General features: G+C 36.0%; 6 protein-coding genes across 21 annotated transcripts; 3 read left to right on the forward strand and 3 right to left on the reverse strand.

Moving 5' to 3' along the window:
- The first annotated feature begins 2 nt into the window (after positions 1-2).
- Mys45A (SDA1 domain containing protein Mys45A) lies at positions 3-6,189 on the forward strand. Of its 3 annotated transcripts, none has more exons than XM_076530882.1 (11): positions 3-209; positions 278-462; positions 549-643; positions 706-810; positions 2,466-2,564; positions 2,634-3,149; positions 3,234-3,468; positions 3,557-3,692; positions 3,760-4,081; positions 4,235-4,885; positions 5,034-6,189. In XM_076530882.1, the coding sequence occupies exons 3-11, from the start codon at positions 557-559 to the stop codon at positions 5,232-5,234; spliced, it is 2,352 nt and encodes a 783-aa protein (XP_076386997.1). In that variant the 5' UTR covers positions 3-209; positions 278-462; positions 549-556; the 3' UTR covers positions 5,235-6,189. The 3 variants fall into 3 exon arrangements, with proteins under 3 accessions (XP_076386997.1, XP_076386995.1, XP_076386996.1); XM_076530880.1 differs by having other exon boundaries at positions 278-350; positions 463-643; XM_076530881.1 differs by having other exon boundaries at positions 278-350.
- Positions 6,005-9,718, forward strand: Atf6 (bZIP_ATF6 domain-containing protein ATf6). Of its 5 annotated transcripts, none has more exons than XM_076530883.1 (9): positions 6,005-6,141; positions 6,306-6,447; positions 6,564-6,761; positions 6,850-7,001; positions 7,301-7,517; positions 7,609-8,183; positions 8,255-8,406; positions 8,541-9,136; positions 9,218-9,718. In XM_076530883.1, exons 2-9 carry the CDS (start codon positions 6,375-6,377, stop codon positions 9,532-9,534), a joined length of 2,280 nt encoding a protein of 759 aa, XP_076386998.1. In that variant the 5' UTR covers positions 6,005-6,141; positions 6,306-6,374; the 3' UTR covers positions 9,535-9,718. The 5 variants fall into 5 exon arrangements, with proteins under 5 accessions (XP_076386998.1, XP_012152169.2, XP_012152170.2 ...); XM_012296779.2 differs by lacking the exon at positions 6,005-6,141 and having other exon boundaries at positions 6,308-6,447; positions 7,609-7,620; positions 7,702-8,183; XM_012296780.2 differs by lacking the exon at positions 6,005-6,141 and having other exon boundaries at positions 6,308-6,447; positions 7,702-8,183.
- On the reverse strand, positions 9,579-11,494 carry LOC143263936 (sulfiredoxin-like). Of its 3 annotated transcripts, none has more exons than XM_076530943.1 (3): positions 11,355-11,494; positions 10,768-10,980; positions 9,579-10,249 (listed from the first exon to the last, which is right to left on the reverse strand). In XM_076530943.1, the coding sequence occupies exons 2-3, from the start codon at positions 10,970-10,972 to the stop codon at positions 10,101-10,103; spliced, it is 354 nt and encodes a 117-aa protein (XP_076387058.1). In that variant the 5' UTR covers positions 10,973-10,980; positions 11,355-11,494; the 3' UTR covers positions 9,579-10,100. The 3 variants fall into 3 exon arrangements, with proteins under 3 accessions (XP_076387058.1, XP_076387056.1, XP_076387057.1); XM_076530941.1 differs by having other exon boundaries at positions 11,262-11,363; XM_076530942.1 differs by lacking the exon at positions 11,355-11,494 and adding an exon at positions 11,051-11,191.
- Positions 11,046-23,722, reverse strand: LOC100876376 (NUBP iron-sulfur cluster assembly factor, mitochondrial). 5 transcript variants are annotated; one of them, XM_012296782.2, is made up of 6 exons: positions 23,347-23,722; positions 23,044-23,256; positions 12,427-12,755; positions 11,975-12,348; positions 11,355-11,815; positions 11,046-11,219 (listed from the first exon to the last, which is right to left on the reverse strand). In XM_012296782.2, exons 1-5 carry the CDS (start codon positions 23,575-23,577, stop codon positions 11,646-11,648), a joined length of 1,317 nt encoding a protein of 438 aa, XP_012152172.2. In that variant the 5' UTR covers positions 23,578-23,722; the 3' UTR covers positions 11,046-11,219; positions 11,355-11,645. The 5 variants fall into 5 exon arrangements, with proteins under 5 accessions (XP_012152172.2, XP_076387027.1, XP_076387029.1 ...); XM_076530912.1 differs by lacking the exon at positions 11,046-11,219 and having other exon boundaries at positions 11,635-11,815; positions 11,946-12,348; XM_076530914.1 differs by lacking the exons at positions 11,046-11,219; positions 23,044-23,256; positions 23,347-23,722 and adding an exon at positions 12,970-13,089 and having other exon boundaries at positions 11,635-11,815.
- On the forward strand, positions 12,875-18,337 carry LOC100880698 (uncharacterized). 4 transcript variants are annotated; one of them, XM_076530860.1, is made up of 5 exons: positions 12,875-12,947; positions 13,987-14,057; positions 14,145-14,483; positions 14,601-17,550; positions 17,661-18,337. In XM_076530860.1, exons 2-5 carry the CDS (start codon positions 14,026-14,028, stop codon positions 17,877-17,879), a joined length of 3,540 nt encoding a protein of 1,179 aa, XP_076386975.1. In that variant the 5' UTR covers positions 12,875-12,947; positions 13,987-14,025; the 3' UTR covers positions 17,880-18,337. The 4 variants fall into 4 exon arrangements, with proteins under 4 accessions (XP_076386975.1, XP_003708139.2, XP_012152177.2 ...); XM_003708091.3 differs by lacking the exon at positions 12,875-12,947 and adding an exon at positions 13,257-13,395; XM_012296787.2 differs by lacking the exon at positions 12,875-12,947 and adding an exon at positions 13,257-13,395 and having other exon boundaries at positions 14,601-17,554; positions 17,661-17,950.
- On the reverse strand, positions 18,668-20,288 carry LOC100876261 (uncharacterized). The gene is made up of 5 exons (XM_003708135.3): positions 20,132-20,288; positions 19,857-20,063; positions 19,380-19,625; positions 19,031-19,273; positions 18,668-18,920 (listed from the first exon to the last, which is right to left on the reverse strand). The coding sequence occupies exons 1-5, from the start codon at positions 20,144-20,146 to the stop codon at positions 18,756-18,758; spliced, it is 876 nt and encodes a 291-aa protein (XP_003708183.2). The 5' UTR covers positions 20,147-20,288; the 3' UTR covers positions 18,668-18,755.
- Positions 23,723-27,049: the final 3,327 nt, after the last annotated feature.

Below are 27,049 nucleotides of genomic sequence, written 5' to 3' on the forward strand. Positions count from 1 at the left end.
AGTTGACTTTGTGCAGTTGGTAATGTTCAACCCAACTCCAACCCCAACGTAACTCTGATCCCATGGAAACAGGCAAGGCAACTTAACTCTAACCCGACTCTAACCCGACTCTGACCTGATTTGGACCCTCGATGGAAACGTAGTCAATGGAAACGTAGTCACCTTTTCCTCTAACTTTCCAAAATTGTAATTCCAAGATCTGCCATCAGGTGTGACACTTTTGTTCGAACATCTGAATATTATAGATATGCATTTCATATGTATTACTCATTCTTAGGGAGACGACAATCAATTTCGATCGGTGTTGTGTGAATAATATTATGCACGTGTGTTTATACGTAAAGTATAGTGTAAGTTTTGAATCTTTTCAGAGATTATTAAATAAAATGGATTCTTTTACCATGAAGTACTTAACGGTTTAATTTAAGAAAACATTGTTTAATATTTGAATCTACTGTACAGGTTATAGTCTGATTTATAAGGTTTATAAGCTGATAGAAGTAATACATTATTTCCCAAATAAATTAATAACTAATGTATTAATCTAGCTCAGAAAATGGTGAGACATAATAACCAATTACCAGAAAATCTTCCACAATTGCAAAACCTTATCAAACGTGATTCTGAATCTTACAAAGAAGAAGTAAGTTTTTTACGATAATATATTTATCTTTATACATTTACTACAATTTTATATCTTTGCAGTTTCTTCAACAGCATCAGCATTATAAATCAATTTTAGATGTGTTTCGCCTAGCGCCAAACAAATTTAATAAAAGCCTCGATGAAATAGTCATCTTTTTAGCACAGGTAATGTTTTATAAACATTAATACAATTTCATGATTTTAAATATAATATACTCGTAATATAATTTCTACGTTATAAAATTCTTAAATGTTAGAAAAATCCTTTCTTCTTGCAGGTATAATTTACAAGATATATGAACAAGTTTGTACGAATAGTCAATCTTTTATACCGTATATTGTAGAATAATTATTATTCAGAAATTTTCAAACAAAATAATGGAAGACTGTCTACAATATTTAAACAAAAAGATTATTTGTCGAGAAAAATTAATAGAACAGCTTTATTCTTTAATTGGTTATTCGAATGAACCAATGCCACATAGTATATTTATTTATGGTCACATAGCTACTGGAAAATCATTAGTAGTAAAAAATATGCTTTCCTATTTAAAGTATAATATAGCCATTATTAATTGCATCGAACACGTTAATAGTAAACATCTGTTCGATTATGTCCTAAATGATTTGTCTAGTTTTACTAATTCGAAAACTATCGACAAATTACAATATAAATGCGATAACATCGCAGATTTTGTAATGCATCTTAAAGAAATTTCTCTAAACGATACTCGACCAATTGTAATAGTTCTTGATAAATGTGACAAATTAAGAAATATCGATGCAGGTTTGTTACCTGCGTTTTCAAAATTAAAGGAAATTTCAAACGTTAATGTTTGCGTTATATTCATAAGCAATATAATATGGGAAAAGTTTCGAGTAAAAATCGGTATGCACGAACCGATTAAAATTCATTTCTCACAGTATACGCGAAGCGAATTTGGCGAAATTTTACTTTTAAATAAACCATGTGCTTACGAAGATGCATTTTACAAAAATTTCTTAAATTTATTTCTCTCTGTATTTTTCCGGTTTTGTAGAGATCTTAACGAACTCCGTTACATGGCTAGGATAAATTTTTCTAAATACATAGAACCGATCGAAATAAATAAATCGAACAAAAATGATATTGCCGTGTTATGGAAAAACATAGCCGCTGTTTTTAAAGCAAATTTAAAAGTGATTTATCTTCGAGTTTCATTTGAAGATTTTGCAAGACATAATCAATTATCGAAAGAGATCGAATCAACGACGAGACTAGCGCTAAGTTTTGAATTACCATATTATGCGAAATACATGTTAATCGCATCGTATCTTGCTTCGTATAATCCTGCGAAAGAAGATAAATATCTGTTTATGAAACAAAAGTTGAAGAGAAAAAGGAAAGGTATTAACAAAAAAAAGATAACGTTAAAAGTTCCCCATGGTCCTAATAATTTTCCAGTATCTAGAATGCTTGCTATTTTTTGTGCGATTCTTGATGAAAAAGTTGATATAAATGCTAATTTACTCGCACAAATTCCATCTATGTGTCGACTTGGCCTACTATCCATTATAGGAAATAACAGCTTAGACGAAACTAAATTAAAATGTTGCGTATCGTACGACTTTATTCTTGTTATTGCCAAGACTGTTGGATTTAATATACAGAATTATTTGTATAATTCTATGTCTTAAAATATACTTTTGCACAAACTATATATTATTATTATTGTAATAATTATCAATAAGCGTGAAAATATTTTTCTTTTGTATTTATTTATTGATTTTTAATTAAAAATAAAGATTTTTTAACGTATAACATTATTATCTTTATACAGGTGGCGCATTGTTACCCAGATATTCTACGATCGTTCCCTCAAGAAATAATCGATTTACTGCAGACATATAATACAGTACTTGATAATGAAATGCGATTAGTAAGTGTAAAATTACACAGAATATAATTTCGTTTTACCATCTTATATTAATTGATACTTTTTTTATAGACATTTTGTAAAGCTTTAATTCAATTACGTAACAAATCTCTTTTGGAACCTACTATACTTCTCAATTTATTCTTTCAATTGTTAAGATGTCAGGATAAAAATCTGAGAGAATTCTTAGAAACACACATTATTACCGATATCAAAAATATTAATGCCAAACAAAAGAATGCAAAAGTTAATACAGTTTTACAAAATTTTATGTTTTCAATGTTAAAAGACTCGAATGTTAGAGCTGCGAAAATGTCTGCGGATATCATGATAGAATTGTACAATAAAAACATTTGGAACGATGCAAAAACTGTGAATGTCTTGGCAACAGGATGTTTTGCTAAAACAACTAAAGTTATGGTTACTTGCTTGAAGTTTTTTGTGGGAACCGATGTAGAAGATCAGAAAAGTGACGATAGCGATAGCGACAGCGAACCAAATATTAAAGAAATTGCAATGGCTAATAGAGTAAATAAAAAAACAAAAAAACGGGAGAAACAGTTAGCTAAAGCAAAACAGCTATTAGCGGTAAGTTAATGTGATAATTAACAAACAACCGTTAACAATATATTTCATTTTTAACACTTAAAATTAAATTGTTATATATTTTAGAAATCTAAAAAGAAAGCGAGAAAAGCGCCGAGTTTCAATTTCTCGGCGTTACATTTAATTCATGATCCCCAGGATTTTGCGGAAAAACTGTTCAAACAATTAGAAAAAAATAATGATAGATTCGAAATTAAGCTACTTACTTTGGATGTAATTTCTAGACTCATTGGGTTGCACAATTTGTTTTTATTGAACTTTTATCCTTACCTTCAAAGATTTCTACAACCGCATCAAAGAGGTAAATTATACTACTGTTGCCAATGGATGGTCAATGCGATTCAATAAAATATAATCATATGATTATATATTTACTTTAATAATTTTAGAAGTAACAAAACTGCTGCAATTCATCGCTCAATCTTCTCACGAGCTTGTGCCGCCTGACGTATTAGAACCTGTTTTAAAAACTTTGGCAAACAATTTTGTTACAGAGCGAAATTCTGCCGACGTTATGGCTATCGGGTATATCTAAATATGTAGCATTTACTAATATAATATCATTTTAATTCGTACAAATTTTTAATTACAGCCTAAACGCTATTCGAGAAATATGCACTCGATGTCCTTTAGTTATGAATGCAGATTTATTGCAAGATTTAGTACGATATAAGCATTATAAAGAACGCAGTGTAATGATGGCTGCGCGGTCTTTAATTGCTTTATTCCGAAATACGGCACCAGAACTGTTGCATAGAAAGGATAGAGGACGACCTACGGAAGCAACTGTTACTTTAGAACTACAAAAATATGGCCAAATATCTGCCGTTGATTTCGTACCAGGAGCAGATGTTTTACTTGATAATAAATTTCACGAGTCTCAAGATATTTCTAAGATTAACATTGAAAGCGACGTAAGTAAAGATATTGTGAACAGATAGTACCCTTATGTATAGAATTGTTTAGATTTTCACGGTCTGCCTCAAAAAAAAAAAAGTATATAATTGGTTTCTTATCTATAATTATTTTTATACGAAAAGATCATATTCGCGAAATTTTACTTTCAGGATAGTGATGACGAATGGGTTGATGTGAACCATACCAGTGATGAAGATAACGATAATAACGATGATAATGGTGATAATGAAGAAGAAGAGGAGGAGGAGGAGGAGGAGGAGGAGGAGGAAGAAGAAGAAGAGGAAGACGAAGATTGGAAAATGGGGAAGAAAGAGGAAGACAAGAATTCTTTTATAGAGCTTAATGAGCAAAGCGATAATAAAGATGGACTGATAGAAACCATTGGAAATGTAGATGACGTTGTAAACGAAAGTAATACATCAGAAATAAATAATATGGGTGTAGCAGATATTCAGGATATTATAAACCCAAATAAAAAGAAGCAACCTAGTAAGTTAACAAAAAATGAGAGAAAAAGATTAAAGAAACAAAATGATGCACCGTCGAAAAACAAAGAAATAATTATGACAGAAAAAAAAGAAAAGGCATCCGCGATATCGATTCAACGTTTATTAACTGATGAAGATTTTATAAAAATCGATAACGCATTAGCGAAACAACAAATTACGTACGCTAAACGAGGCTTGAAGAGATCACGTCCTAACGATAATGAACGTAGCGATTTTGTTAAGTTAACTGATATAGAAAATATCTATAAAAAACGAAAACATGACAAACAGGCACGCATCGAGTCAGTGAAGGTTTGTTTTAATTTTACTAGGAAATGTAAAATGTTAAATTCTATTGAACGCTTTACACGTTTTATTATTACTGTTATTATTATTATTATATATTGTAAAATATTTAGAATTGGCGAGTGTACATTCGATCTTTATTTTATCTTTACAGAAAGGACAAGAAGGAAGGGAAAAATTTGGTTATAAAGATGGACGACAAAATCTACTTTGCAGTAAAACGAATCGTGAAAAGAAAAAAACTAAAGCTTTTCAGATGTTAAAACATAAAGTTAAAGGAAAAGTGAAACGTTCTTTTAAGGAGAAACAAATTGCTCTGAGAAATCATTTATTAAAGCAGAAAAGAATGAAATAGTTTCGGATATGTACTTGTCTAAATGTTTTCTTACAAATAACTAAAATTTACATTGTTTATATTACCGATGAACGTGAATGTGACATAAAATATTGTTATATTTTTATAAAAATTCTATAACTGTTTACATATAATCCCGACCTGAATGAATACTATGTCGTTATCTTGCGATTTTTTCGCTAGTAGACTGCAATGGAAAAGCGTTACACATGATTGCACAATAAGAAACCGTTTAGCACGGTACAAGTAGCATAAAAGTAAAAAATAATACCGTGCGAGATGAACTCAAAGACATTCGAGTTCAATAAACATTTTAAAAAGTTTTTACTCGATGTATTAGAGTTTACTGATTTGTAATTTTTTGTTGCATGAAATGTTTCTTTGTAATTTATACCATTGCAGCTTCGTTAACGGCACTCAAATTATTACTAGTTTCATGACCTAACGTTTTAATAAATCAAATTTCACATTTTAATGTTCCCATAAGTACAATTAACATTTTCAAACTCAAGGTCACTCGAAAGTTACAGTATTACAGGTTATTGAACCTGTCTTGACATTAATTCTATACAATATTATGAACATTAAATATATACATCAAATTGCATAAAACAGTTAAGGTGACCTTGACTTGTTATCGTAAGAAATATTTTTCTAAATTTTAAATAATGTTATTTACATAATTAATCAAAAACTGACGGCTCTTTATTTAAAAACACATTTTTGTTGGATTATTGGAAATGTTTTAAAAATCGTACATACTAATCTGCTGAACAGCTCGTACGTCCTGAACGATTGAGCTTACAGATCACAATAGTAACAGTTGTATTTACTATTTCCAAGCGTTTTCAAGATAGCGTCATAACGTCATAGCGTATGCGCCGTCATTGTTATCATCGTAGCAAATGTAATGTGACAGTATAATATTATTAAAGTTGACATGCGTTTTTATGAATTGAGATTGTTCTTGTTAAGTATTAGTCACAAATTATTCGTGTAGTTAAATATTAATAATACAATAGAATTTTATTTTTAAATAGAAAGATATTAATATTTTTCTTTTACCACTAGCTACTCTTTAGGTTATTAAAATATTTAACACGTTTTGAAAATAAGGAGATATTTTATTAATAGGAGAATATGTTAATAAATCAAGATTCACAGTGTATCGATACTGCATCATCGGAAATTCAGATGTTTCCAGAATTTGAGGGTATGGACAATAACGTTTTAATGTAATGTATTGTTAGTAAACACTAACTACCGATTATTAGATAAACATTAATTATATCTATTTAATTACACATTATGAGATAAAATTTTTTACAGATAACAATTATTCACTTCTACCAGACGATCTGTTTCAAAGTTTGAGTTCAGAATTAGGCATACCTCTTCTCTTGGAAAATGAAATATCTTCAAAGATGGATGATAGTATCAATAATCAGATTATGAATGACATTTCTTTAGGTGAATCTGTTACTAGCTTCAAAGATTTCAATACAAACACGCTACTACAAAACTCAGGTATCGAGATCTTTTTTAAATAAGATGATAACTAACCGCAAAAGTTTAAGTATAAAAGAAATCATGGTATTTATCGTTGCAAATTTAGATTCAATTAACGACGCGGAGATAGAAATTAAATTGGAACCTATGAGCCCTTACGTACAATTACCTTTGTCACCTATACCCAATCAGTTAGAATCCAACAAATTAGATGCACAAATAGAAAACAGTTTTGTTACTTCGTCGTATGATCTTAAGGTATGGTTACAATTTATTTAAAAATCCGTTGTAATAAATCAAATACCTATACTCCGTCCAACTAGTGGAGTCAGCACGCTACAAGTGAAATATTCAAGCGTTAATATAGAAACAGACAAGGGTCTCGACTGTTAGCTGACGTTATTTATAAAGTCTTAGCTAATTACCAATATCAGGGACAAATTTACATATGTCGTGAACTTCTGACCTGGCTAAATGAAATCGCATGCATCTACTTACAATTGTTGACTCTACTCGTTGAACGGAGTATAGGTGTTTTATATATTTATTTATTATAGCCAACTTTAGAAACACCGCCTATTTCACCTCCGCAAAATGTTTCCCCATGCAAGTCTCCAGAACACATATGGAATGAAACGACGGTCAAAAAAAAAATAACTCTTAAACCATTTAAGTCACAAGACGCGAAGCAAGCAAAGTTTGTTCTCTCCAAAGTAAATTCTGCTAAACGTGTTCGAGTTCAACCAAAAAATAATATACAATTTACAGCCGATGGTAAGGTAAAATAATTTATTTCAGTTGATTCTATGTTTCATTTAAATTGTGCCATTAATTTTTTTTTTTTATACATTTTCAAATTTTGTAGAACAGCCACAAGGTACTATAATTTTGAACACCAAAAATTTTGCCACTTTGGCCCAAAAAGCTAAACAAAATTGTATGTCATATCCTTTTATAGCTCATTTATTACCAACCGAAGGAGATGAAAAGATTCAAACTTCTATACAATTTCCATCGATGCAAATAGGAACGGAAGCAGAAACAGTTCAAATACAGCAGAAGAATCATATAAAAGTAATTGATAATGTTTCTAAATTGTATGCACCTGTGAAAGAATCAACTATCGATACATCTTTGATCCTTAATAACGAAATGGCAAGATGCACTTCTGTGGTTGTAAAAAATGATTCATCCGGGTGTAGACCTATAGTAATTAAAACTGAAAATTCAAATTATACTCCTATCATTATAAAAAGTGAAATTCAAGATGTTAATTTTTCTGGACGGCAAGAATGTGAAATAAAAGCATTAAAAAGACAGCAAAGAATGATAAAAAATAGAGAATCAGCTTGTCTGTCACGGAAAAAGAAGAAGGAATATGTATCTTCGTTGGAAAAACAAATTTGTGCTTTGCAACAAGAAAATAAAAAATTAAAAATGGTACGTATTTCGTTATGCACATATAACGATGTATTAGTTATTTGATAAATCTATATGATTGTTGTTATTAGGAAAATACAAACTTAAAACAAAAACTCTCGACATTAGAAGATATAAGTGCTAGCGGTAAATTTAAAAACATGAATCACAATGTAAATAAAAAGAATGTTGCTATTCTTTTAGGAATGGTTTTTATGATATCTTTGAACGTTAACGGTTTTAGGTAAGTTTGTAATAAATTATATTACAACAATCGAGATTATGAAAATTCTGTCAATGACAATAAAAAAACATCAATTTAGTAAAATAAACATAATAACATAACATACGCTAAATTGAAAAATTTCTTTGTTACAGAGATTTACTCTCACAAAGTAATCGATTGAACACATTACCAGCTGATGTACCTATTAACACGCAATATGTTAGACACGGAAGAACCTTACTGTGGACACCTAGAGATACAATTCAAGAAAAAGATGAAAATAATTTTCGTAAGAACACGTCGATGCCACAACCCATGTGTCCGATGCATATTAATCAAAGCGAATCAATTCGTTTAGACTATGAGTTAAGACGCTGGATCGGTGCAAAATCTGATAAAGATAATCGGAGTATGTCGAAAAAAGCAAAATTAGATGCAAAACTATTGGGGGAATTTCTGTCGTCTCCTCGTACCATGCAAACAGATATTAAACATAAACGGAACTTGCCTCATAGAAGAAAATCTGAAATAGTTAAAAAAAAATCCGATCTACCTATATCAAATGCGGTGGAAGTGTTTTCTCCTATAATAAAAGAGCACGCTTCTTTGTTTGAAGCTCTAGGAAGAAGAGACGATACCTTTTACGTAGTTTGGTTTAGCGGAGAACATTTACTTTTGCCAGCTTCGAGCAAAAATAGTACAGGAAGACCAAGAATGTCGTTGGTCCTTCCTGCTCTTCCTATGAATGGTTTGTTTGCCTTATTGTTTGATGCTCAATCGTAAAGAAACAGTTAAGTAAAACTGTCTTTTCTTTTTTTTTTTTTTGCAGAAACATTTTCAACGCCTGCTAATGATATAACAATGATGCAGATCGATTGCGAGGTTACTAACACACAATTGCTGCATCTACAACAATCCATCATACCTACTCACTTAAAAAATAATAGATCTAGGAATCATGTGCGTCAAACCGAGACAGCAGACGACGTATCGAATACCGTAGCAGCCGAAACAACTAAAACATACAAACCGTATTTTATTAAAGAAACTAATCGTAAAACTTATCATGAACGAAATTCACGAGATACGTATGTGGATAAAAGCAGTAGAAATTATATCGAAACGACCGCGTATATATTTAAATAGGAATATTACTTTTAAGTTTGATTTAAAAAGAAAACACAAACGTATAAAAAATGTACACGCAGCATATACACATTTAATACGACTTAGATATGTACACATATAAATCGACGTAAATGTACTATACATAGAAGTTTCGACACTCTCGAAAGGTTTTCAACTCTTTAATAATAAAAGATAATTATTAGTGCATATAAATCCTTATATAAAAACTTATTTCTTGCTTTTTTTTTTACAGTTAAACAGTTCGCTAACGTTACGATTACAAAATAAAAATTATTCAGGACATATATTACACAGATTCAATGTACATGTATTATTAAAAAACTATTATCTTATACATTTTTATTACATGTTTTGAAATAAAACCACTTAATATGTGTACAAATGCATTCAAACATGATCGAAAACTATAATATAAAGATTTAAAATTGAAACTTGTACACGTTAACAGGAAATGTTATAATTATTTCCATATTTATACTTAATATGTAATTATAATTTTTATTTTTTTTTTTTTACATAAAATAAGCAAAACTGTAAAGCAACAACATACAAATGTTACAGCATTATTTTAAATTTGGCATAGAACCACCAAGATAACATTTCAGATCCGCCATTGTTGATCGTATCAATTTAGCTTTTATATATGGTTTTCCAAGCCTTTGATGAGCCGTATATCGATGGCACCCGCCGAAAGAGTAATAGTAATCGCCCCCTAAAAGGGTTTTTGTATGTACATTTTTCAATAAATTTGTTTTATGGAGAGTAATAAAAAAAAAAAAAGAGTCGCCCCCCTTCACCAACAAAGAAAAAATAATGCATCGTAAACACGTATTTACTCAAACTGCCAATAATGGGACCACTTCACCCTATATTATGTTGAAATTCTTAATAAAAAATCTTTAAATCCTCGGAAAAAAAAACAATGTCAATTTGAAAAACCTACGCCCAAATTATTACGCGTTCTATGCGCTACTTCGACCATTATGCACGATGAAATTCTAAAATTCGTTATTCGTCAACGACATTAATCATCAGAAGAATTCAAATGCAGCAATAGACGAAGCTGTTTCGGAGCTAATATTAGTATAAAGAATGAAGATCTCGTCGTTAAAAATGTCTTGTTTTTTTTTTACTCGCTTTGTTTAGAAACATATTTGAAATAACCAATATGCATTAAGAAATGTTTTTAATTATTAAAATTTTTTAAAAATATATAACAAATCTCGTTACCTTCGCTACCTTTAACCCATAAAACATCGATCGGTGGTACTAATGATTCTGTTTCCGGATTATTCAATGTATTTGCCAAACTTTCAACTTTTTTTTCATCCACAATTGGAGGAATAGGCCTAATAAGAACGTTCATTGGAATGTCATAAACTTCAGCATTCGCATCAGAATGGATGCTAGTATGATTGTTATCATTCATTTTCATAGACGAATCTGCAAAATAAAATAAAAGAGAAAATGAATGAAATACTGGTAATAAGATACGTGTAACATCAAAACGTACATTTACATAAACATAAATAGCATTTGTGCTACAAACTTTTCTTTCAACTAATTTACATCAATTATAAAAATGTTGCAAATCATCTCGTCTCGAATACACTCCCTAATACAAAAATTCGTTAAGAACGAAGTGTATACATCAGTATGTATTTTTAATTTGATGACTTCAACTGTAATATTAAGAATCTATATAACTTTGTTGAATTATATACTTGCTATTTGTTCTTCTTCTTCAATGTAAAGGCAAGAAAAGTAATTTAAATACGGAAGAACATGAAAGACGGTAAACCTAAACCTATACATACCATGAATTAATGTTCGCGATGAAATACTCAGAAAATGAACCGAAGTATTTTATACACATTCAGGATTTAATATCGTTGAAAGAGGGGATAAGATAGTAAGATAGGTGGGGATAATCATTATTATAAGTACTTCATTTTTGGTTTGAAGATAATTCACATTATTCTTCGTTAGAAGGTTGTAAATTTTAATGACATTTTTCAAATAATTTGCAGATCTTCGTAAACGAAGAAATTTATACGGATTTTTTGCAAAATGAGTAAACATAACGGAAAAGAAATGTTTCCCAATAGTTATTCTTCGTTTAACGGTTGATTAGCTAAAAATGAAATTACATGTTCTGCCAAATTTCGGTACGCATAAGCTTGAGTACTTTGTGGTGTAGATAATACAACTGGTTTACCAATGTCACAACTTTTCACAATATCTTGTGACAAAGAAATAGTTTGCAAAACTTGTATACCTAAAAAAAATATGGAAAATTGCAACTCTATGCAATGTGTGGGCACGCGCGTGCATATATATATATATATATATGTGTGTGTGTGTGTGTGTGTGTATGTATGTATGTATATAAATAGATAGATTAGTACATGTATAAATAGATTCATAATTTCAATACCAAGTTCTTGAGCAAAAGTTTCTGTTCCATTATCGTAAAGCATTATTTTATTGTTACATTTGGGGCATATAACATTGCTCATATTTTCTACGATTCCAATAATTGGAACGTTCAATCGTTTAAACATATTTGCTCCTCGCGCTGTTACTTCCAGGGCTGCTTTTTGAGGCGTAGTTACCAACAATGCACCCGTAACTGGAAGATTTTGCACAATCGAAAGGTGCGTATCTCCTGTTCCAGGTGGAGTGTCTACGATAAGATAATCCAAAGGATCCCATGCTACTTGGCGTAATAGTTTCTCAATTGCGCTCATTACCATTAATCCTCTCCAAATTACTGGAGATTTATCATCGATTAGAAAACCCATAGACATGCTATACGCGAAAGAAAACTTTATGGTTTGGAAAACATCGGTGGAGGCGCGAGTAAAATGCATGAAATCATTTTCTCACCACTTTACACCATAGTTTAAAAGTGGTTCTATAAGATTCGCATCGTTAACTACAGGAGAATTTTTCAAATTCATCATCAAGGGTACCGATGGTCCAAATACATCAGCATCGAGCAAACCGACAGATTTTTTTGGCTCAACAATTTTCAGCGCGGTCGATAAATTTACAGCAACAGTAGATTTTCCAACTCCACCTTTTCCGGATGCTACAACAACAATTTGTTTCACACCTTTTAAAGGTTTCTGCTTAGGGAGACCGCGCGCCATCAATTCTTTTCGTTTCGCTTCCATGTTCGTTTGTTTTTTTTCGTTAAGAGAAATCGAACGACTCTGCAACAAAAAAATATCATTACAAACCAAAAAAAAAAAAAAAAAAACACACGATAAATACTATTTTATTATAAACAATATCTATGTGAAACTGTATTATTGTTTACATAATAATACATATTATAAATTTCTATATGTATATTTGATGAAACTGAGCTGTCAACTTGTTACATGCTACGGAAAATATCGTAGGTAATACAAGGAATGTACATACTATCGAAAATAATCGATAGTTATTTATCCCATTATAATGTCGTTGAAAGTGTATGGAAAGTTTGGCAAAGATGAACACCAACATTTTATACGATAATATTAGCGTGTTGCACGACTTCCTTCTAACCTGAAATTTCGACCAGCGTAATCGTTAAACAACTAGAATTCTATGAAACATGATATACGAGTATTTAAAATTTTCTTACAATTTAACGTTTACATCGATTATCTATGAATAAACACCGTAATAATATGCTTTTATTAATTTTGATAAAAATACTTGTGGAAAGTGTAAATACTTTTGGTTATAACCCGTAAAAGTAAGTTGAATGTTTAACGTGGGGGCGGTGCAGTTTTTCCATTATCGTCGAGCACGTATCAGTAATGCGGTGTATTTTAGGTTTCTTTTTAACGTAAATATGTGAAAGTAAGTTTTTCTTATTATTTTTAGAATTCTTTCTACTTGTAGAACTTTTTATCACAGAATTCATCATCGGTCTTATTATTTACGAACTCTTTTTGTTGTCTATCAGTATTAGGCTATAGTTAACCTAGATTTTTCGAGTGTAACAGATATCGACTCTTATGTATTGAATAAATCAAGTTACTTTAAAAATTTGTGAAAGTTTCGTTACGTTGAAACTTCACTATTTGCAATGTTTTTATTAGCGGGTAGTAACTTGATTATTTTTTTTTTTGTACGAGATTCGGTTTATGAAAAAATATGTGTAATTTAGATTCATTGGCATGATTCTGAATGTGATCAGTTTGATATGCTAATTGTTCGATCGTTTTTTAAAAACTATCGTGAAACAAGAAAAAATTTATATATTTCGTTAAACTCGATCGAAAAAGAGAAGAACCAATCGAAATACGATGTTTTAAATTTGATCCAATATCGTAAGAAAATTAGACAGTTTTTTGTAACGAACCGTTTAACGTATCAACAAATAGTATCGTATTCAGATTTTTCGTGTATAACCAAAGAAATCGTATTTAATTTTTTTCATTTAAATAGGCAAAACGTATCGCATCGACGATTCGTGGTACACAAAATATGGGCCTAAACGCGGCTGTACAAGCTCTAAAGTAAGCCAAAAATAAATGGTTAATTTTTAAAATCGAAGAGAATATTTTGGTGCTATTAAAAAATTCACTCGATTCCGTGTACTTTAGGAAAGCAGAACCGTTAAAAGACAAAGTACAACGTTGCAGAGATTTGTTAAACGACAATGACGCTTGGGTATGTCAGCAACAGTTACAAAAAATATATCAACAAGTTCTTATATTGGATTTGGAATATGCATTGGATAGAAAAGTCGAACAAGAACTTTGGAACCTAGGATTTAAAAATTACATAGCAACTTTGCAATCGCAAGCGAAAGACAGGAAGAATCCTAAGCGCGGAGAATCTCAGGCTTTACTTAGTTGGTGTTTAGAGGCAGCGAGCGGTTTCTATTTAACGTTATTGCAAGAAATTTGTACGGCATTCGATTTGGATCTACCATTCAGAAGGTAAGTAGGTAGGTTAGATTATCCTGTACGGCTTTGTTTCTTTCCATGTTTCGTATTAAAATGGACATTTATGATACGTAAGCGGATAAAGCGAAAAACGATCTCTATCTTTTGTAGGAAAGGTTACGTATACGGGTGTACATCACCGTGGAAAGCTGTCGAGAAACTATCAGTGCCTCACAAATCGTCGTGTTTTTACGCGTGCCAATATTGCCTTGTTCATTTGGGAGATATCGCTCGTTACAGGAACGAAAGTAAACAAGCGGAATTGTTTTACAGGCACGCAGTGTCGTTGTCACCATCCAGTGGACAACCTTATAATCAGTTAGCTCTGCTCGAAGCATCACGCGGTAATAAATTAGGGACCGTGTTTCATTATACACGATCCGTTGCCGTGAAACATCCATTTCCCGTAGCCACAACGAACTTGGCAAAAACATTATCATCCGCTTTGAACGATACATCGTTAAATATCGATGGGAAAACCAAACTGACCTCTCAAGAGTATATATCTGTCTTTTTGAAACTTCACGGCGTAATTCATAATCTCGGAGATTTAAAAATCGCTTGTACGTACGCAAAATTGTTAACCGAAACGTTAACAGCCTTGGTCGCAACGGAAAGTTTTAGCTCTTGGATGCTCGTACAAATGTTCGTAATCAACTTGTACGCTTTGGAACACGCAACGAACATTGTCGCGGGTAACACAGATTCGTCGAAACACGAACAGTTAACGTCCGAGGAGAAAATTGCTCGGGACTGTATTTTAGATCTTATAGCAGGCAGCTTGTCCGCTTTGTTATTACCTGTCTATACGATAAAAAATTCTATCGTGGAGTATTTCGCTTTGCCTTCTATAAAACTGTGCCTTGATTGGATTCACACTAAACCCACAGTTTTGGAAGAAGCGGCTTTTACGTCGAGACTTCAAATCTGGCCCAGTTTGTGCGTATTGTTGAACGCGTTGCAAAATTGCGTAGCTGATTTTCCATACGATCAATACGTCGAAGTACCACTGCCAGAGGATCGTGATTTACAAGGATTTTTACCGTTGGAGAAAAGTTTCGAGTGCTTAAAATTTACAAATACCGATTTAGAAGACGATATCGAAGCTTCGAATAAATTACGCGCAGTTCGTATCCTTCGTTCGGGACATTGTTTAGCGCAATATAAAATCAATGGTTCCGCGTTAATCGCCATTACATCGGGAGAGGAGAAAGGTAATAACAGATTCAGTTCGATGAGCGAAGGAAACGGTTTGAGTAACGAACTGATGAAAGAATTGGAGGAGCTCAGTTTGAACAAAGAAAGACAATCGGCCGTGTCCGGTGTATCAATTAGTCCGGTACTCTCGGAAACTGCCAGTAGTAAAGGTTCCGCGGATATCGATACGTCGGAGCACGGTTTGGACAAAAGGATAGGCATTTTAAAACCTCAAGGTTCATTGGAACGAAGCAAAGATCCGTTGCTGGTTAATACGGAATCGAGTTCTTTCGAGCAGAATACGTTACCCGCGATTAGAAAACCGCGACAAAACGTGGCGATGCAAACTATTATGCGACGTGCCGAAACGGAACAGAAGCAAGTGACGTTCAAGAACGTGTCACCGTTAAACGTAGAAGAGGAGAACGAGAAAAGGGTTAAACCAAGTTCGGTATCGCCTACGAAAGGTATATCCGTCGAAAACAAGAATATACCGCCGATAATTATCGGAGAAACATCGAAACAGAACAGCATTCCCAGTTTGTCCACGAACGCGTTGATCACTGTTCAAAATCGATTACCATCGATGCCTTTCGTCACGACTACCGTGCAGAATCAACTCGTTACAGTACCCTCGAATCAAAGTAAAACAACCAAATTACAACACAACGTTTCCCAGCCATCGCAGATCAATTACATCGCTCCAAAGGACCAACAAACTTCCGGAATTCTAACAACGATACCCGCTACTTCTCCGTGCGTGGTCGGTACTATTTGTTATCAAAATCCAACGTTCAATGTACAAAATCCGCAATTCACGAAAAATTATATGTCGAATCACGGAGGTAATGTATCGAGTTATCCGATTCAAGGACACTTTTCCAGCCCAACGCAACAACATTCGATGTCGCAAAATATAAGTTTACAACATACGTCGAACCAGAACAGGTCTATGCATCAGAGAGTGCAAACTCCGAATATACCGCAGAATTCGTTGTTACATCAACAAACCGTTGGGATTCCTTCTTCGACTCAACAAACAGTTATATCGAACGCTTCGCAGAGTATGAATTCTCAGCAAACCGGGAACATAGCTCTGCAACAAAGCATAAACGCGCAACAACAAGGTCATAGTTTGAGTATTCAGCAGAATCACGGTACGAATATGCAGCAACAAAACGCTGCCGGTGGAAAAAGCAATCTCCGGCCAGGCACAGTATCTTTACATAATCAAATTCCCTTAACCAGTTCATCCGTTACGAACGTTTGTACTTTATCGACAATAAATACATATCAGAAGAAGCTTTATCAAACGGGTGCACCCGTGGTGTCGAACGTACCGATTAATTCGTTAAATTCGTTAAATTCGTCCGCTACACCGGCGAATTTGCAATTTAATTTTAATCAAAGCGATTTTAACCAAAACGCTTTTGGACAGATATCATCGAAACAATTGTCTTCGTCGGTGTACAATAAAAATACCGATATTTTAGAATTTTCATTGCCCAATCACGCGAACATGTCTAAAAATCAATCGCAAATCGTGAACAATTTTAATCCGTTATTTCAAAATTACGAGACCGCGAATTTCAATCTGTGGAAAGACACTCGACAACCACAATTTTCGGTACCTTGGGGTTCATCGACCGGCAGAAGTATGCAATTATCCGGCGAAGATACGCCGGCCATAGAAAATTATAACAAGTGGGACAACGGTTCTTCTTCTTCGTCCAACATAGGAAACATGATCTCGGTCTCGTTAAGAAGTTGCAACGATTATCAGACGGAATCGCAGCAGCAGCAGCAGCAGCACGGAAAACATTTTGGCAACGCGAGCAATTTGGAAAGCTCCGGAACTTTGGAAGTCGGTATTATTATTATTATTATTATTATTGTTATTATTATTACTATTATTATCGCGATCGAACTTATTGTAAAAATAATAGATACATTTTGTACACGTTCGTGTTGCAGGTAGAGGCGAAACCAAATCAATTGGTCGGTACAGGAAACACCTACTCGTTGTTTAGCAGTAACACCACGTGGGGATGTAATTCGCAAAGTTCTAACGCGTCGAATCAAGATCAGACAAAAACTCGACTCAGTCAACAATCTTTATGGTCCGGTCCCGGGCCATCTCCGTTAGAGCGGCTTTTAGAACAGCAAAAGTCGTTACGCGAAGGCGGTACCTGAAGGAAAGCAACGTAGTATCACGACGAAATATATTGGAAAAAAAGATATATCCAGTTTATGGATTTAGCTTACCAAGGGCATCTAGCGAAACGTACAACAATAAATTCCATCGATCGTTCGGCGATAAATTTGTTACGAACCAAGGGTGAAAAAAAAAAAAGAGAGAGGGTTTCGTAGCCGATTATAGAGATGTTCGTTAACGTAAGATGAACGATACATACGTCCAACGCGTTATGAATTACGCTATATAAACACGTAGGTGTTTGTTATTTTACACATTATTGCGGGCACGATAGCAAACAAAAAGGTATTCCGATAACGAACGATGTGCGATGAAATTGTTCAAAGTAGCCCGATTTCGAAAGGGCGAACGTGACCAGAAGGCGAAAAAGAACGAAGTTCGACAAGATAAAGATTTGTTAACGAACGAATAAACAAACGATTCAAAAAAAAAAAAAGATATCGCACACGTCGAGAACATATATTTTGTGAGAATGATTTTACGTCTTTCGGTGACATTCTATAATAATCGTGTACAACTTTTGTTTATAAACGATGCTTTATTAATAAAAACAAGCAGTACGCATGTACATGTATATATATATATATATATATATATATATATATATATATATATATATATATGTACATACAATACACGAAGAGAATAAACCAAGTTTGTGCATTTTACAATCGAAGAAGACACGAAATATTCAAGATGAAAGAAAGAAAAAAGAAAAAACAAACATATAATTATGTAACACCGAAATAAATAATAAATTAGTTCGTTTTCAACGACGAAACGAAAAATTATATTTAATTAATGAAAAATACATATATGTTACGAGTCCAAATAAAACTTGCGTCATGATTAATCTATTCGTTCGATGTCGCATCGATTATTTTCATCGGGTGTACGCATTTTTTTATAATTATGGTACATTCGATCGACTTTGCACGCATCAACGTCGACATTTCTTTTTCGTCCATGCGAACGCTATGTTGATGAGCCGTTTCTCTTTGTACGAGGCAGGATGTCACCTATTTAAAATATAAAGAAATTATTTACCGAACTATCGACTGATTTCTCAATAACGAATTCGTTCGAATACATAAAAATTTTAACGAATTTTCGATGTTAACGATATTACCATCCCTCGACGACGTAAATAGCACGATCCATCGGTAATTAAAAACCGATACTGAAATAGCGTGGTTTCAACATTTTTATCTACAACTTGTAGATTAGCTACCAATTGTCCGTTATTATGGATTTTAATTTTAAGAAAAAATAAATTCATGTTATTCACAATAAGTGCCAAGTCATAATATCTCGGCAATTTGTCAATGTCTAATACGAAGTTTTCGCTGATCACTTCGCCTTCCTGATAAATCTGAAGTTTAATTATATTTTCGATCAGTAAGTTCCGAATGAAAACGTATTAAAATACAATCAGAATAAATATATAGATATATATATATATATATATGTATCGGTACATTGTAAAATACATTCCTGTGCCGTTCCGTTAAATGTTGAAGCAGTACTTTGTAAAAGGTCTTGAAATTGCAACGACCGATTTGACACTGGTATAATTGCTTTTTCTGTACTTTCCTATCCTGAACAGTGTTATCGTCGGTTTGCGTGGCCGTACATTTTGCATCGGTCACGAAAGTTGTTTGAGTAAAAACGGACTGCTGTTCTCGTTGCTGCAATTTCTCCACGATTTCTTCGGCTATACTCATCTGTTGAACGCAATAATTGAAATACGTTGGAACATCGAACCTACTAATATACGTACGAAAGTGAAACGTTACTTATAAATTATTGTACGATTCCTCTATAAAGCGTTAAGAAAAATTGACGAACAGCTCGTCATCGTTAAATGAAACATTTACGTAGTTTAACGTCGACAGAAGTTAACTAATTTTATTGCAAAAGAAAAAAAAAAAAGAAAAATATTTGAACCGTATGACCTTTATATCTTCCATTCTAGAAATTATATCCTCGGCAAGCAGACATTTCGTTTGAATGAATTGCTGACTGCATATCGGACACAGTTCCAGTCTTCTCCTACAAGAATCACAAATCAAATGTCCATTGGAACATTGTAACACCATCGAATCAGGTATGTCTAAACAGACACAACATTGCAGCAGTTCCTCCAATATATCGTTCCATTTCTAACGGTATAAATAACGTAAATAAATGTAATTCGTTTAATTCATGGTACGAAGAAAAAGAGGTATACCTTTGTATTATTCATAGTCAAGAGTATTTGAATTAACAAACGGTCGAATAATGGTTAACGGTAAACGACAAAAATCTTTTCGATCCCTTACTTATCAGTTGCGTATCGTGGGTATTCCCCTTGGTACATAGAATGTCGATGTAAGCATTCGACGTTGAAAACTTAAAACCGACCAACTTCAGAGGGCAGCATCATCGTACGAGCTGTAAAAGCATCGACAACGATTTTGTAGCGAAACATATCTCCCGAGCGCCCTCTTTTTCCATCCACCGGTAGGAATAGTAGGCACGAAATTTGAAATCTTTGTTCTCTATCCATCGCTCGACACGGCTCGCTGTTATCGGCGGTGGTAAAAGCTGTGCGAGGATCGAGTGCGCATGTATTTGAAATCGTCAACTTGATTTCATTAGTTGGAGAGAAAACGAAGAAGAAAATGCTTTTTATTCGAAGAACGTTCTATTATGTCGATGCAGTAAGAACAACAACAACAACACTCGAAGCCGAGATCGCCTTGATATTTGTTTAAAAATTCAGTCAAAGTAACACATTATCTATTCGTATAACTATTTTGAGACATTTTCGAACGTAATCGATCTCTACTCGCATCCGATCGAAGGTACGAACATTCTGAGCATACCGTTTACTTTTCGTTCATTTACTGCTCGCGTTTTTTAGATGACCGCTGGTGGCAGTATTCGTAATAGAATAATTATTGAAAGAATTTTCTTTACGGTATACGTTAAACGTACCTATTCGACTGGAACGAATCGGAAGCAATAAATTTATCGTGCGAACACTTTTCTAGGCCTAGCTACTCCACAGCAAAGCTGTAATTTTAATCCAGCCATCGGAATCGTTAATAGGAACAATATATTTTGTTCAACTGCTCGCGTTTTGGGCAGTAGAAAAAGTGAAAAAACATTTCAGAAAAATGTTGTAGTTAGCTATAACGTTTGTATAATAATTATCGGTGTCTCGTTCTCTTTTCGAGCAACAGTTCTACGCTATCGGATCTCTAAGCGAGGATACATTATGTTCGGCAAACGCGAATAACACGACAAGTTTGTCATCGGTCGTTCCTTTCAATCGTTAACAAGTACGCGCGCGTGTCTTACGAGTAGCTGAAAGGAAAAAGAAAACTAAGAAGAAAGACGAGGACGGTATCGGAAAAAGGAATAATAATCGTAAAGAAAAAATCTTAACCGATAATAACGCAACGATAGAAGCGTTAACGCGCTAAGCTATTAATCCGTTGTCCGACTAGTAGCACATACGCATACATGCCATACGTATGTATATAAATACTGGTAATACACGATATATCATCGTAACGATACTAAGTTGCTGCCAGATCGATAATACAACTACTTTTGTCTATTCCATGGATATCCGTTCCAACGTACGGTCCTTTGGAACGGTTGTCCGGAATAGTTAACAGTTAACGATTAACTAGACAACGTATCACGTACGATACTGTAGAGAACCGAAAAGATTACTCGCGGGACGGAACAGGGGCAAGATTTCAAGGGGTAATTACGCGATCCGTTGATGTTTGTATCGGAAGATAAACGTAGTACGACGACGGTACAAGAACGTAACAATCTTCTCAGCTCCGAACAGTACGCGCAATTTTACCGCAGAAATTGCGAGCGAGCACCAAGACGATTTTTAAGTTTGTAAAGCACTTGAAAAGGTAATAACGAGTTCTCGCCGTTATAGAACCATCGTTTATGCCTGTTCTACGAAGTATGCACGTCAATTTTGTTTTTCAAATCGTTCTCTTCTCCCTTCTCCTTAACGCGACGCGATTTCGATCGAACTCTGTGCGTGTGTGTGTTAACCTAATTAAACTATTTTTAAATTAACGAGTTGCATCGCGTAAGCGTATTCTCTTATAAGTAGTATAATAAGTAGCTTATAAAACAACGATTCGAAGAGGAAGGATAGAAAGGTAAATAAAGAGGATGGAAGAAGAAGAAGAAGAAGATCGTAGAAGCAAGGAGGAAGAAGAGAGGAGGATCGAACGCATCCGGTCAACGCCTATCCCATCGACGCGTGCAAACGCAGAAAAGGCAATTCGGTCGTCTGTATTATTGCGTAGAACTAACGGAAGAACGATCGCTGTCCGTAGACGCGGTATCCGAAAAGGGTACGGAAGACGAAGCTGGTGGCGGAGAATCCGACGCGATATAATCTTCGCGGAATATTTTGGTAGATCGTTGAGGCGGCAACGACAAAGGGACGTTAACGTTATCGGGCAAAGGTGGCAATACGTTGTTTTGAAATTGGCCAGATATATTGCCAACAGGTTGGTAGTTGGCTACGACGATCACTTTGCCGCTTCTGCTGCGAGCTTTACCGACGCCGAAGTAACGACTATTGGCCCAAATTAATTGGGTAAAATGACCGGCATTGACGTTGGCGTGTAAAACGTCGGGTTCCTTCAAGAAATCGTACTGTTTGACCGCCGAGTACCAGTAGGATGCAACGTCTTGTCCAGTTACATCGGTCGGAACGGCACCTCCGGGACGACAGTAAAGATTTTGTCCCACTTGTCGATCGTTTCTGTAGTAGAAGGTGTTGGTATGGGCCAAATGATTCGCCCATGTTTGAGCGTACTCGCACAACTAGAAAGGAATCGTTGTACGATTATTATCGCAGTTACGAAACGGTCCGAAGGGAATTCTCGTTCGTTACCTGTGGCGACATGGTTAAAGGAGGCGCGTTGTGTCTTTGTCGATAAACGTTGTGCCAGCACAAACATTCGGTAATAAATTCGCTATCTCGCCAGTCGGTCTCCAGATCGTTACCGTCCTGTGCGATACTCATAGGCCTGTTACCGAGGATCTACGTAGTGCACGCGATAAGCTATAACGATTTAATATTCAATCAGTTCGCGAGGAGTGTCTCACCTTTTCCAAAAGTTTGGGTCGATTATCGAGTCGGGTAACACGATGATCGTTATCGGATAGGAAAGGAGCAGAAGTCTCTCGATCGGCTTTATACAATTTAGACTGTTCGACGCGTTTGCGTAGATTCTCCAACGCTCTTGCCTCTTCTCTTTTTCTGGAAGGAGGCCAGTTCGCGTTGGAAGTGTGAATCATACTGATGCATGGTGTCGTGTCCTGAAAAAAAAAAAAAGAAATAAACGCGTTAAAGCACCTCTTTCTTATTTGTTTGTAATGGAAAAAGAAAGAAAGAAAGATAGACAGTACCTTTTGATGATTACCATTCAGAAGATTAAAATCTGTCAAATGAGAAGCCGCAGTTTGACCGAGCAAACGACGACTGGCGGAACAACGATTGCGATTTATCATCTCCTTTTGAATAGCATACCGAATAAAATAACTTTCAATTTGGAGGTTATCCCGATGAGACGGCGACAATAATTCAGTGGTTTCTTCCTCCGCGACGTCGAAAACTTGATTGGCTTCGCGCAACTCCATCGTAATTAATTAACATTTAACAGGTTGCATTATCGTTTTCGCATTGCCTTTGATCGAAATGCACGGTAACGTATTTTGTGTCATTTACACGTATAAAAATCAATACTTTATTTAGCCGACTTAACGGTTCAGAATCGCCAACCTTCATCAGTCGTAGACTGCGTTGAACGAGATGCGTCGCGATGTAAGAGTGCCAACTTGAAAATGTAAAGGATTGCAATAGTGCCAACACGAATTAGTCATAGAGCAGCTACAATCAAGATGGTCACGAGTCGTTAACGCAGCATTGTCAACCTCGAAGAGCGAAGGAATTCGAAACTGCCAACCTAAGAGATACTCCGCCACGTTTCGGAATAGCCACCTTCTAAAACCAAAAAAGCGAAGAAAATTCGAAAACACCTCTAAGAAGCCAAGAAAATTTCGAAAAGCCTCGAAAAATCAGAGACAACGAATAAAAAGCGATAAGAACGAAGAAAAGAAATCGATTCAGCGTATTTTAACGAAACGAAGGAAACGTGAATCGGTATAGACATCGATGTGAAGGGGGCGAAAGCAGCGATGTGAACGGGCACGCGCAACGATGTGAACGGCTCCTCGACGTCCCTGATTGGTCCGCGCCCGAACCAATCGACGCGAAGGGGTCACTCTCGATGCTGCCAACCTCCGAAAGAACAGCAACGCAACGCTGCCAACCTGCGAGACTCAAACGCCGCGATTCGGAATAGCCAACCTCGAAAAACTAAAGAAAGAACGCGAACAAAAATCGAAAAGACCTCGCAAAAGCCGAAAGAAACATCGAAAAGCTTCGACGAAAGAAACAGAACGAACAGAGAGCGACAGAAACGAAGAATAGAACTCGATTTAGCTCTGTTTCAACGAAACGATGCCAATGTGAACGGGTGTACGCGTCGATGTGCACGGGGCCGAAGCATCGATGTGAACGGGCATAGGCAGCGATGTGAACGGCTCCTCGGCGTCTCTCATTGGTCCGCGCCCGAACGCATCGACCTGAAGGTGTCTCTCGATGCTGCCAACTACGAGAAAGCAAAGACAAATTGTAAGAAAATGCAAAGAAACGTTGAAAAACGCGAAGACGAGTTGCAAAGGCGTGCCAAAAGCAAAGAAAACGAATAAGAAGCGACAAGAAGGAAGAAAGAAATCGATTTATCCGTATTTTAACGAAACGAAGGCAATGTGAATGGGTGTACGCCTCAATGTGAACGGGGCAAACGCACCGATGTGAAAGGCACCTCGACGTCTCTCATTGGTCCGCGCCGAAAACGCAACGACGTGAAGTAGTGTTCAGGAAGTGCCAACTTCGAAAAAGCAAAGAAAAAATCGCAGGAAATGCGAAGAAACGATCAAGAAACGCGAAGACCAATTGCAAAAGCCTCGAGAAAGGAAAGAAAACGAAGAAAAGCAATCGCTCTCGCCGCATCGCAACGAAGCCAAGCCAATGTGAACGGGTGTACGCACCAAAGTGAACGGTACCTCGGCGTCCGTCATTGGTCCTCGCATCGACGTGAACCGAGGTCTCGGAAGAGCCAACATCGAAAAAGCAAAGACAGAATCGCACGAAATGCGAAGATACGCCGAAAGAAGCAAAGAGAAACTGCGAAAGCGTGCGAAAAGCAAAGAAAAGTACGAACAAATTGCTTTAGCCGCAATAAAACGAAGCGAAGGCAAAGCGAGTAGCTACGCGCTTCGACGTGAACTGGCCTAAGCGTTAATGTGAACTGGTAAAAGCATTAATGTTAACAGGGCATAAGCATCGATGTGAAGGGGCCTAAGCATAAATGTGAAGCGGTAGAAGCATTCATGTGAACGGGGCAAAGCACCGATGTGAACAGGTACAAGCCTCGATGTGAAGGGGGCAAAAGCATCGATGTGAACAGGTATACGCACCGATGTGAACGGCTCCTCGCCACCTCTGATTGGTCCGCGCCTCGAACGCATCGACGTGAACCGGTATTTCACTGTTGCCAACCTCGGAACGCTACCGAATACATCGAACTCGTTTCCAATCGATTATCGCACCGTTAAAGTAAACGAACGCGCAGAAAACATTAGAAGCTTCGACAACACCACGCGAACGAGGACGGGAATTGGTTATGCTCTATAACCACAGCTTTCAACGGCGATTCATCGATGTGAAAGGGCATACGCAACGGCGTGAACGCACCTTCGGCCGCTCTCCATGGTCCGCGCTTCGAACGCATCGCTGTGAACGCGCCTCGGGCTCTTCTCCATGGTCCGCGCTGTATCAATATAGAAAGCTCGCTCGGACCGGCACCCTCAGTTTTCCGCCTTTTCGGCGGGTGGCTCCCAGCTTTGCTGGGGTTAGGGTGGGTATCCCCCGGGGAACCTGGGTGGGGCAAGGGGAAAGCAATCGAGAGGAGGGGGTGCTGCCGCTCGCTCCCCCCACCCCCTGTGGGCGGGGCTACGCCCTCTGGGCGGAGCCACCTGCAGGGGGAGGGGCGAGAATCGAGGGGGCGGAGCGGGGGCGATCCGCGGGAGGGGGGGGGGGGGAAGGGGCGTGGCCAGGGGCGGGGCAGGGCGTGCCCAGCAGGGGGGGGACTATAGGGGGGGGTTAGTAGAGGGTAACCTGTTTTAATAAACAAACCTAGTGGAATAGGTGTGAGTGGATACGAGTTAGGTTATTAAGACAGGTTAAGAAGACAGTGTCAATTTGTAAAGTGACCTTTATTAAACAAGTGATACAGTGAGAGTGGAACAGTTAATACAACCTATTGGATACCTAACCTAGTGGAGTAGTGTATAGTGGAATAGTGAGTGCAACCTATGGATACACCTAACCTTGTGGAATAGCGGTATATGGTGAGTACATTAAGGTATCACTCCAAAGGTTAGGTCACATTAAGCTTTGTCTCGGAAGGTTAGATCACCTTAAGCTCATTTAATATACACCTAACCAACTTCCGAAGTTTGTTTGTGTTAGGTTAGGTTAGGTTAGGTTAGGTTAGGTTAGGTTAGGTTAGGTTAGGTTAGGTTAGGTTAGGTTAGGTTAGGTTAGGTTAGGTTAGGTTAGGTTAGGTTAGGTTAGGTTAGGTTAGGTTAGGTTAGGTTAGGTTAGGTTAGGTTAGGTTAGGTTAGGTTAGGTTAGGTTAGGTTAGGTTAGGTTAGGTTAGGTTAGGTTAGGTTAGGTTAGGTTAGGTTAGGTTAGGTTAGGTTAGGTTAGGTTAGGTTAGGTTAGGTTAGGTTAGGTTAGGTTAGGTTAGGTTAGGTTAGGTTAGGTTAGGTTAGGTTAGGTTAGGTTAGGTTAGGTTAGGTTAGGTTAGGTTAGGTTAGGTTAGGTTAGGTTAGGTTAGGTTAGGTTAGGTTAGGTTAGGTTAGGTTAGGTTAGGTTAGGTTAGGTTAGGTTAGGTTAGGTTAGGTTAGGTTAGGTTAGGTTAGGTTAGGTTAGGTTAGGTTAGGTTAGGTTAGGTTAGGTTAGGTTAGGTTAGGTTAGGTT

The sequence above is a fragment of the Megachile rotundata genome, chromosome 4 (genome assembly GCF_050947335.1).
Source record: "Megachile rotundata isolate GNS110a chromosome 4, iyMegRotu1, whole genome shotgun sequence".
In the NCBI taxonomy this organism is placed as follows: domain Eukaryota; kingdom Metazoa; phylum Arthropoda; class Insecta; order Hymenoptera; family Megachilidae; genus Megachile; species Megachile rotundata.

Bases quoted from the DNA above. Each gene is read 5' to 3' on its own strand.
- Mys45A (XM_076530882.1), top strand. From the start codon at position 557: ATGGTGAGACATAATAACCAATTACCAGAAAATCTTCCACAATTGCAA. The intron at 644-705 runs GTAAGTTTTTTA...ATATCTTTGCAG, and splicing joins CTGAATCTTACAAAGAAGAA to TTTCTTCAACAGCATCAGCA. The intron at 4,886-5,033 runs GTTTGTTTTAAT...TTATCTTTACAG, and splicing joins CACGCATCGAGTCAGTGAAG to AAAGGACAAGAAGGAAGGGA.
- Atf6 (XM_076530883.1), top strand. From the start codon at position 6,375: ATGTTAATAAATCAAGATTCACAGTGTATCGATACTGCATCATCGGAA. The intron at 7,002-7,300 runs GTATGGTTACAA...TATTTATTATAG, and splicing joins CTTCGTCGTATGATCTTAAG to CCAACTTTAGAAACACCGCC. The intron at 8,407-8,540 runs GTAAGTTTGTAA...TCTTTGTTACAG, and splicing joins TTGAACGTTAACGGTTTTAG to AGATTTACTCTCACAAAGTA.
- LOC143263936 (XM_076530941.1), bottom strand. From the start codon at position 11,352: ATGTATAGGTTTAGGTTTACCGTCTTTCATGTTCTTCCGTATTTAAAT. The intron at 10,981-11,261 runs GTATATAATTCA...TTTATTTTGCAG, and splicing joins AGAAGAAGAACAAATAGCAA to ATTCGTCTATGAAAATGAAT. The intron at 10,250-10,767 runs GTAACGAGATTT...AAACCCTTTTAG, and splicing joins ATGGGTTAAAGGTAGCGAAG to GGGGCGATTACTATTACTCT.
- LOC100880698 (XM_076530860.1), top strand. From the start codon at position 14,026: ATGGGCCTAAACGCGGCTGTACAAGCTCTAAA. The intron at 14,058-14,144 runs GTAAGCCAAAAA...CGTGTACTTTAG, and splicing joins GCGGCTGTACAAGCTCTAAA to GAAAGCAGAACCGTTAAAAG. The intron at 17,551-17,660 runs GTCGGTATTATT...TTCGTGTTGCAG, and splicing joins AAAGCTCCGGAACTTTGGAA to GTAGAGGCGAAACCAAATCA.
- LOC100876261 (XM_003708135.3), bottom strand. The intron at 19,626-19,856 runs GTCATACGGTTC...TGCGTTCAACAG, and splicing joins CTAGAATGGAAGATATAAAG to ATGAGTATAGCCGAAGAAAT. The intron at 18,921-19,030 runs GTAATATCGTTA...TATTTTAAATAG, and splicing joins ATTTACGTCGTCGAGGGATG to GTGACATCCTGCCTCGTACA.
- LOC100876376 (XM_012296782.2), bottom strand. From the start codon at position 23,577: ATGGAGTTGCGCGAAGCCAATCAAGTTTTCGACGTCGCGGAGGAAGAA. The intron at 12,349-12,426 runs GTGAGAAAATGA...TTTCGCGTATAG, and splicing joins TTAAACTATGGTGTAAAGTG to CATGTCTATGGGTTTTCTAA. The intron at 11,816-11,974 runs GTATTGAAATTA...TATTTTTTTTAG, and splicing joins AACTTTTGCTCAAGAACTTG to GTATACAAGTTTTGCAAACT.